At 35.9% G+C, this 10,636-nt stretch overlaps 1 protein-coding gene across 1 annotated transcript in view; it reads right to left on the bottom strand.

Moving 5' to 3' along the window:
• Positions 1-2,670: 2,670 nt before the first annotated feature.
• The window catches only part of brinp2 (BMP/retinoic acid inducible neural specific 2), a 265,854-nt gene continuing 257,888 nt past the window's right edge, over positions 2,671-10,636 (bottom strand). Inside the window, exon 8 of the mRNA XM_088598149.1 lies at positions 2,671-9,081. Coding sequence (XP_088454275.1) covers positions 7,965-9,081 — 1,117 coding nt within the window. The 3' untranslated portion in view covers positions 2,671-7,964. The remainder of the gene's footprint in view (positions 9,082-10,636) is intronic.

Below are 10,636 nucleotides of genomic sequence, written 5' to 3'. Positions count from 1 at the left end.
AAATATTCCACACGTAAAAAGCAAAATTAAGCTGATGAAAATCACAAGTAATCTGAAACTGACACAAATGTTTATATCCAATGACAAACTGTTGTCAGTTTTGGCCCTAAGCCCGCAGAATTTTCAGGAGCTTATTGTGCACTTTGTCAACAGTTCACATCTCTTTTCAATCTCCATATAATAGCATAAATGAAAGATTTAAAACTGCTACAACCAATTGGCAATTATGTCTACTTCACACTTCAAAGTGAGGTGTCCAGGGCTGTATTATACTGTGAAACAAGCAAGATACAACAGTTGCTGGTTTTATATAACAGTTTTGGGATTTTGCTGTGATTTGCTATGACAAATACTCTAGCTGGGGGTGTACTCCTATTCCTTATAAAGCCGCCAGATTTATTCAACCTAAATTGTGATATTATTTGAAGTAAGCAATAGGGGTATTCCTTTGACTTCACAAAATAAGTTGAGGCTTTTAGGCTTTAAGCATTTCTTTCTGCTATACTTAACACTAGGTACCCAAATTAGCTGAATAAATGCAATTAAAATATAATCACTGTCTATGAATCCATTTTAAACAGAAGAAAATGAAGGGAAGATTAATTTTGGTATTTTCCTGCCAAGTCTCACAAAAATATTTGTGAGGCTGATCAAGGAGAGACGTTTTAAATCTCTAGAAAATAAAGTGTTTTTGTTTCATTTTTCCTTTTGTTTTACATACTGTAATTTGTTTGTTTCATTATTTAAGGATATGAACAATAACTTGAAAAACAAAATAAATATAACCCCTTTTAGTTTGTATATAACTAGGGGTTGGAGGATAATCTCTAAGATAATCATGTTTATGAAAACTTAAAATTCATTTGGTATAATTAAAAAATTCAGAATTCAGGGAATGATTAATCCACTCTTGTTGTGGGTTTCTTCTTAGTAGACTTTTATGAAAAAAGTTAAATTAGCACCTACCATCATCTTTTGTCTTGAATGTTAGTTTTTGTTTTCTTCCTTTTATCTACTGGAAGTCTCCCCAGTTCTAGCATTAAGCTCTGGCTGCAAATGTGGAGCTTCAATTCTTGCTCATGAGTTGCCACATATAATGGAAATCCTTATTTCATACTTGATTGTAATACAATGGAATTCACTACATAACTCACTTCTCCCACCACAACCATCTTAGACACAGATTGAACTAGGAGTTAGGGTTGCGTAGTATAGTTTTGTGGGTTTAAATCCAAAATAGGACGGTTTTGCATATCCTTGAGCAATACAATATACATAATTCAACTTCATCAAGAACATGCATAAATGGGTATTCTGAAGGTCATCTCTATTACTAAAAGCTTGTTTGCAATTGATCTATCTACGTAAGTACAGGATTAAATAAAAACCTTAAAACACAAAGATTCTCAAATGTGGACATTCTGGTCTCATTTGTATAGAAGGAATTTACTGTTTCTTTTGATAGGTGTCAAAGCTGCCTGCATCAATAATCCACATTTTTCCCTTTAGTGAAATTCTTAGCCTTCAGTATGAAGAAATGATCAAGAAAACCATTAGTTTTTAAAAATGTATTAACTTATTTTCTGGACAGGTTCCATGGGGCTCCTTATAATGTGTCCCTAAGGCTAAATGTAAACATTTGGGAGACAGGTCCCCTTCTCCTTATGCTCTTTCGTAGAGTCTACCTTCAGTCACAGATCTTATTTTCTAACTAAATCGAAAAAAAAAATCTATTTTTCTTCATAGCCACAGGGATGGGCTTTTATTTCATAGGATGAACTGGAGCTTTGCTTCACCATCCTCAGCATGTGACATGCATTCTGCGAAGTGCTGTGCTGTTGCCTGATCAAACAATTCCATGGCAAGCTATCCATTTCCATGTGAACCCCGCAAATTAAAAATGTTGATCACATTCAATAGAGAAAATAGCATTACATGTTCGACTTCTTTATGCCTGTTTTGCAAAGGTGTCCTTTATTTTAGAGAAAAAAATGTTTTTTTTGTACAGTGAATAAGCTTTTCCAGCATGCGTAACTTTCCTGTTACAACTTGTTTACTGTTGTGAGTTTTTTCTTTTAAAGCCCCAACCTGCCTTTAAAGAAATAATTACAATTCATTAAAGCTAGCTGTCAGATTCTTCATAGCCACCCATGTCCTTCAGCTATCTTAGCTCCTGTCATTCTGTCAGCCTGCAGCCTATCGATTCTGAGATCTTTACTGGAGCACTGAATGCTTGCATGCCAATTTCTTTGCTGTTTTTTAACACACTGACCTTTATTTTTTAAAAGGTTTTTAGTCCGAATAAATAAGTAAAACTGGACTTTCTACTTTAATATTGTTCACATTATGGTCTTGGTGAAAATAGTTCTGCTTTGAAGGCAAGTAGATGCATGACCTTTTCTTAAAGAAAAGCTATGAAACTAATAGCGGCAGGCTTGTGGTATAAACTATGAAATGAGTGGACAACTTTGTTATTTCAGGTTAGAGATTTTCTTTTCAAAGACTAAAATGTTTGGCCTTTTTTTTTCTATGATTTCTTTACCGAAAGCTGTGCTATTTATCTGAGCTAGAAGAAGCCTTTCTTCATGCTTCGAAACACAACCGTCAATTTAAAAGGCAACAACAGGATTAAATATGACTTTCAGCACATGGCTTTAGACAAAACAGAAATGAGCAGTGAAATTATCCTTTTTATTTCTCAGTATAAGAACATTGCCAAGAATATACATCTGGATAAAATGTTTCCAGAAATAAAAAGCTTGGTTGGCTGAACCTGAAAATATTAAAAAACTGGATTATTTTTCTCTCCAATAGAACGAGTGTGTGTATTCATGTAGACACATAACACATACATACACAGAAAAATCCCATCTCGTATATATGGAGCAAGGTGTTATCTGAATTTAAAGATGGATTATACTTGCTTATTGACATATACACTCCTGACTATACACATAAAGCACTTTGGCTCTGCAAAATGTTGCCAGCGTCCTAGGAAACTCAGCCTATAAAAGGCTACAACTTTTTCATTTATACTGATAATTGGAAGGCATGATGGAAGTTGAAAACTTTTATCTGAAAATCTAAATATTATCCTTAAATCCCAAGAATATTTTCTCATTTGCAACACTGAAAGTTCTTTCTCAAAGATCTGTAGAGTGCAAATTTTTTCATCTACTTTCATACCTCCTACAGTTTGGCAAATACTATTCCAACATGTTCAGAATCATACATATTATTGACTGCTATCCAGGGTCACATATTGTATATTATTAGATCTGAAGAAGAGGTTTTCTGTAAAATGATAGGATTCAAAACAAATGTTCAGATTAACATCTCTATCAGGAAATTTACTAGCTAGTCTTTGAAATAAATATCCTCTAAAAATCCTTGGAGTTTTCCTGTTCTGCCTCTTATAATTGTGGAATAGAATTGTAGAATGAAAAAAGGCAATGTGTTTCTTTTGATCACTTATACCCAAAAGGCCTTCCAATATCCAAGCATCATCCAATGGAAAAGAAAATCAGAAGAAGAGACTTCACAAATATATATTGCATTGAAGGCGATGCAGGAATGAATATTGCAGGTGTATATATTACTGTGTATATGAAATGTATACAAAATGAGCATGTTCTTTGCTGTTTTTGATGTTTATGATGCTGTGCTTCTAACTGCAATCTGAAGAGTCCTTCTGAAAATTGTCTAACGGCTGTCAATGTGAAAACAAATAATGAAAGCTGATAAAACTATATGCAAATACAGTAAATGCAGCCAATAATCATGGAAGGTTCTTCATAGAATTGGAAACAATGTAAAAGACAGAATCATTGGTCTCAAGCTATGATTAAAATAGGTATGAATTAATTTCCGTGGTAACATACAGTATAAGAAATGGTAAACATCCTTTATACATACTTTGCTAGTGCAAAACCATTCACTCTAATGTTCTGCATACTAAAGTATCATTTTACATTTTATAATCTGATCTGATAGAGAACTGCATTCATAGGAAAATGAGATAAAGCAGTAAAATAATTATTAGATGTAGGATGCCAAGCATCTACAATGAGTGCCAAACGCATCCTTTTAAACTTACCAGCAACAAACATTGCTAGGATCTCCTTAAAAAGTGTATATCAATTGTCTTCAGACATACAATAGTTCATCCTGGTTATCAATGTACTTTCCAGTTTCTTTGCTTCAGTGCCAAATTTGCTTCTGATTTTCTTAAAGTAATTACAGAGGTAAAAAAAAAACTTTTGCACATCTGCTGTGCAGATCTCACTTTGTTACTGTTCTTAAATAATGCTCTGATGACGGTCTTAAGATCGAACATGTTCTATTTTTGTTATTTCTTATTAATAAAGTGAGATTTTCACAGTGCGGCGTGTGGGAGTGTTTTTCTTTTCATTCGTGATGATAACTGTCTTCTGCACCTGTTACATCTTTCAATAGTTGTGAATTTTTTTTCTGCACTTATTTTTTATGTTTCATTTTATACAGCCTTCAATTTGTAATTGCCAATTGTTTCTTTAGATCTTGGCTTGTAACAATGACTCTTCAGTGGCAGACACGCTCCTCTGACCAGCCAACCAATTCAGCCATTCATCTTTTGACAGCAAAAAGCTTGTAGTAGAGTTATTACCAACTGGAGAACTGTCATGTCCCTTACTTAAGTCACTGCAAGCCGGAAGGCACCCAGGAAACTGCAGGAGATGCCATTTCGACACATTCTGAGAGAGATCTGGCTTAATGTGCTAATCACAGTAGGCTAGTATCACGCTTTTCATGATATCTGGGTCATAGTGCTCAACGTGTGCTCAGAACAAGGGTTAATATGATTTTACCTACTATGGAAACCCATTGGTATAATTATATCAAGAAGCAGAAAGTTTACCAAACTTGGTGTTACAAGAGACTCTACAGGTATTCCCAGCCTTTCTTAAATCCAGCTTCTGTAAATCCAACTTTACGTAAAAAGCTGTATGTGGCTTCAGTCCTGTGTCACATTGCCTCATGTGCTTATGTTCCCTTACATGTGCGTTGTCGGGAATAATTACAGATGTGTTTGCAGCCTTTTGGATACAACTGAAAAACATTCTAATCATGTGAAATGTGTTAGTGCTGCAAAAAAGCACTGTACAATTACTCTGCAAGAGTACAGTATTCTCAAGTGCTGTTCACCATACTATACTAATATTGTAGTCATGTTACTGTACTGTCATATTAACAGTTGTCAGCGTGATTATTAATACATTCTGACTTTTTGTAAATTTCTATTTATATAAGCTTGTGTGGAATGTAACCCCTACATAAATCAGAGAGTACCCGAATGTGTGGGAAAAGTGGACATATTTGAGTTTTCACTGAGCACGTGAATTATGCCTCTTTTTTTATTTGGAGATTGAAGAACTACAGCAAATTGTACATTGGAGCAAGGTGTTGTCAGAAAGTTTTCAGACATGAGTTTCTCCAGATTCCCACACCAGTCAGGATGTTTTACAGAGTGTATAAATGTACAGACCCTGTTATGTGGGTGGTTTTAATGAAGGCTCACACAGCATTCCAGATCAGGCAGACATTATGGGGAGATATATGAAACAAGCAATTGTAAAATGACTGTCTAAAATATTTTAGAATAAAAAAGAATCAAATGTGAATATATAGAAACATGAGAAACAGGTATTTAGCTTATGACAATAATTTTGTAATTAGTATACATTCTCACTGCTGGTATTCCTTAAACTTCATAAATCATTAAAAAAAGAAAAATCTTTCAAAAATCTTTTCTTCATTTCTCATGAGATAGACAAGATAACTCAGCCTAACAGGCATTCTGTGAGTGATTAGGTGTCCTTCAGCGCAGTGATGATTAGTTGAAGGGCAAGCAATGATTCATAAGTGACATTAAGACAAACAACCTGTATTTATAAACTGGATATGATGCCCATCTCATGAATATAGTCAGGAGCTTCCCCACTAATATAGCTGTACAGTGAGAAAAGTATATCAGACAATGGTGAATATTAAGTCTGGAGCATTTCTTCATATACTTTTGCAGAAATTGTAAGAAAACAGTTTTTCACCTTGAGAATTTTGCTTCTTTATATTATGAACACTTCTGGAATAGATAAAAGCTATTCCAGACTTCATTTGTATTTCATTTAAGGTTAAAAAAAGTTTAAAATACTGTTAACAAACGATTGTAGAAATGCTGTTTATTTTTGGCTGAAATAAATATTACTGCTGTTCCACTCCATTGATTACATTGAGATTCACAACTCTTAAAAACACACAACCATATTTTTATGTATGTTGTATGTATATGATTTGAAGAAGACATGGCTGGTTGCTGTATTGCAAAAAAACAGATATTTCCCCCATTTTAGGATTGAAAGGAGTTTGTCAGAAGAGGATTACTTAGAGTTATCTTCTCAAAGGTTCTTATAGTATATGTGTAAAATGTAAGGATCATAACCACAATAATCATTTGTAAGAACTTTTGTCTGTCAAGCTTTTGATATTTTAATTCACAGGAAATTGTCTGGGTAAATCTCCGAACCCTATTTCTGAATAGTCCTAGCGAGCAATTTCATTCTTCGGGAAATAACTATATCTCTATTCCCAAGCTTTAAATACCACTCTCTTTAGGAATTCAAATTTTAGTAAGTTTTGTATGCTCTTGTGATCACAAATGTGAGTGACATACAGATTAATTACCTAGTTACAACCAAACATGCTAGATGTGCTAAATAGCTTCTTCTTAACAGTTCTTCTGTTATTATTGTAGAGGTGAAAGTGAAAGAGTTATCCATTATCAGAGTAATGAGATTGATAACACTTAGTACTTTTTTAATTAAGTGTTGTTTTTAAAGAATATATTGACGTGATATCTTCAATTCTCTAGTATATGAGAATGAACATAACAAATTTAAACAGACTACTAAGTGTGCTTAACTACCAGGACAAAGATTCCTATTAGTAAGGCATTAGACTTTTATTCAGACTAATTGTTTTTTGGCATTTGCAGTTGTTCAAATCCTATAATTAGCCTTTAAAAACAAAACATAATTTAAGATTTCCAAGAAGATATTTACAATGAAGAGTTTTGTGAATCATACTCTGTGGTCTGAAGGATAGTGTGAAATGTGTCTAGCCTAGGTAATCACCACTGTCTCCTAGGAGCTGTAAAAATGGTTGAGCTCCTAGCATCTGCTCAAAGTCACATTATCTTCTACGGTTCGCCGCACATACCTGAACAACACAAAAATATCTAAAAAAAACAAACAAAAGAACTCTCTCTTTTTAGTTGAGAAGGTTATCTGATAGAAAGAAGATCCTCACTGAAGAGATCTTTAAAAAAACACAACAACCAATATCTTCATACATGAAGATTCACTGTAGAGAAAGCAAGAAAGCAGAGAATTTTAAAAGACATATGTATCACATGGGACATTTAAGGTTCATAATATAATAATCAGACCTGGGATTAATTCTCTATTCTCCTTCATCATAACATCCACTGCAATGAAATCTCTCATAAAAATAAATGCCTGAAAATGTTTTTTTTGTAGTTTTTTTTTTCTTCCACACTTAATGAAGTCCTTTTGTAGGTGAACTTCTGATTGGAACATAGTTCGTTGCTTTTGTACAGATATTATCTAAATGGTTTGACCTACTTCACTGAGTTTACTGAAAAAAGCTGTGCTTTAAAAAAATATCTAAATAAGCTCCCATCTCATGTGCTGACATTAAGGATCTTTTCTGTTGAATACTGAGTCCATCACACTCCTTGTACCCATCAACCCAATGATGGGTTGCCATTAAACAGAGCATGCATGCTCAATGGTCTATTCTGTGTAAATATACACACACCTTGCAACTATTTAACATGTGCCACAAAACAAACACGAGACCTTTTTTGTTTTAAAATTGCAGGCCACAGCAAAAAGATGTTATGGGGGCTAGCTGCACAGCTGGCCCAGTTCCGGGTCAGAGGAATTGGGCAGCTTAGAGCTAAACATCTGTAGAGAGTCTCGAATTCTAACCACCTCGCTGGTCGAGAGCTTCAGCCTGTGACGCAACAGGCAAGAAAAGAGGTCCAGGCGTTGCTGGCCTGGTGGGGAGAGTCTGTTGATCCTGTCTCGCATCTCCAACAGCATAAGGAGTGCCGAGTCCTGAGATCCCTGAGTGTAGGGATAGTCAAGTTGCAGGATTAAGTCTTTTATCCCTTCTGGGTCAAAGTGCATGCTATACCCAAAAACTCTGAAGCTGTTTATCTTCATGTAACCCAGGTTGGACGAGCGGTCATCAGGGTCTAAGGGCTCGTAGAAGATGGTTTCATTGCTGTTGGGGTCATCAGACCTTATGCGGCTCCGCAGATAAATATGAACAGTTTCGAAAAAGGATTTCCACTTGCTGCCCATTAATAAAGTCCAGTTGTAACACTGAAGTGACGGATCCAGTTTAGTTCTTTCCCAGTCTGGGAAATCCTGTTGGTTCACCGGCATGAACCAGCTTTCAGAATGACTGCCTCCGAAGGGATTGACGTAGATAGCGGGCACCGGTTCCAGGGTGCTGTTCTGGGTGGAGCAGATCTGAAAGGAAATACCTAGGAGTATGTGGATCAGGTTGGACTTGTTTTTGTTGCTCTTCAGGGTGAGCAGCATGCGCTTTCGCCAGGATGGGTTGAACCAGGTGCCGAGACGGACATCGCTGCTGATATAGATGGCATGGATCTCCATCCTGCTGTCCAGGTGCTGCAGGAGATACTTCGCTTCTGCATCTGGCACATCTGTGTCGAAATTGACATAGTGATCCAGAGAACCTGCGACAGCTGGTCTGCAGGTACCCTGATGCAGCACATAGCCGGGGTGGCAGCTGTTGCAGCGAGTGATGTTGTCAGGCGCGCAGGAGGCACAAGCTGCTCCTTCTGCCACTAAGCAGGGAACGGTCCCCTGGCAGACCAAGTGCTCAAAGGCACATGTACAACTGTGTGCTTCTTCAGAAAAGGTTCCTGGAGCACTGTGCTCAGTGCAGTACAGGACAGACTGGGCACGATTCAACCAAAAGCTTATGGGCCTGTAAAAAAAAAAGGGAGAGAAAAAAACAGGTCAAAGCCTATACTATTTTTCTAATGTTAAATATTCTTGAGAGGAAATAAATGAAATTTGGGGTGTATGAATTATAAATGAAAGGCAAAAATGAAATCATGCACATTATGAAATAAGCACATCCTATATAGGAAATGTCAAATTCAACATTTTTTCTGGCATGTGAAGTTAATAGTTTAGATTATTTCATGCAGTCACACACAGTTACCAAATTTTATTTTCTTTCCATACGGTTATTACATTTTTAGTGAGTAATATTCTGCTGAGATTGGACTCCCATAATAAACATTGCCTGCCTACATTAGTTTATTCACTGTTTACTGTTCCAGCAAGATGCTTTATCAGGGTTTTTTAAATCAATACACTTCACAGTTGTACGTGTTTCAGCAATGAGCACCTTAATAATTCTGTCAAAAGTTTTATAGGACAAATTAGTTGCCTGAAGAAACATCTTTCGGACAGTTGTGCAATAAAACTGAACTAAGGAGAGCATTGGTAGTGATAGGTAGTTAGGTAGTGAAACATAGCTAGATTCCACTCAAGGGTCAAAATGATCTACTGAAAGAATCTAACTGGCATTTGGAGGGGGCTGCTTGCTTTGTAGCATTTAAAGAGGTGAAAATGGCTGGGAAAAGGTGGTATTTTTTCTGTTTGTGACCTGGAACTCTTAATTTGTTTTCTGTTGGTATGCCCATTAAATATTCAGAGTTGTATATACATAATGAATGGATTTACAACTGTAACAAGAATGGGAAGTCAAATTGCTGTTTTCTTTACCAGACACCACAAACTACAAAAAGAAGAAAAAAAACACTTGCAGCTGTTTGTATTATTAAAAAACAACAACACATTGTGCGGTCCGATATTGAATTTATTGAACCTAAAGCACACGTGTCTTCATTTTATTATCTCACTTTCTCCCTCTTTTATAATTCATAGAAAACAGTTTTTTTTCTAACAATGTGAATGAATTACATTCATTCATTATGCAATTTATGAGTGGGATGACAGAAGAAGACTCCAATTACAAAGAAAGAATGGTCTACTGTAATGTTCTTTTTTTGGCAGTAAAATGTCTCAAAGCTGTGATTGCATGAAAAGAACAACATTCCTATTTAAGCAGGAGGAAAATTACTTTCCATAGATAAAACCTACATAATTCTTAGAAACAGAAGGCACGGAATGTCCAATGATCAGAAAAAAGTTCAAATCTTGTTGGTAATCTCAGGGGACTGTTGAATTGTAAGAACCGACCAGTCAGTCTTCCCAAGCTCTTGATTACTTGGTAGCTGGAGCAACTATCCAAGATAGTCCTTTCTGAGAGGAATCCGCTTACTTTCCCTTGCACCCTCCCTTACCAACTCCTGTCTTCAACAGACAACGGCTCAAGATCTTAGGATGACTCTTCCAGTCCAGTTATAATCACCTTCTGCCCACTTGTCTCCAGTTCTTCCTTCTCTGTCATTTAAATATTGGTGTGTACTTCTGAAAGCAAATATGCAACACTGTGCAACACGATGTTC

This window comes from Lepisosteus platostomus, chromosome 11 (assembly GCF_059453375.1).
Source record: "Lepisosteus platostomus isolate fLepPlt1 chromosome 11, fLepPlt1.hap1, whole genome shotgun sequence".
Lineage (NCBI taxonomy): Eukaryota > Metazoa > Chordata > Actinopteri > Semionotiformes > Lepisosteidae > Lepisosteus > Lepisosteus platostomus.
Note: the sequence above shows the minus strand (reverse complement) of the source record. Positions and strands in the feature narration are given on the sequence as shown.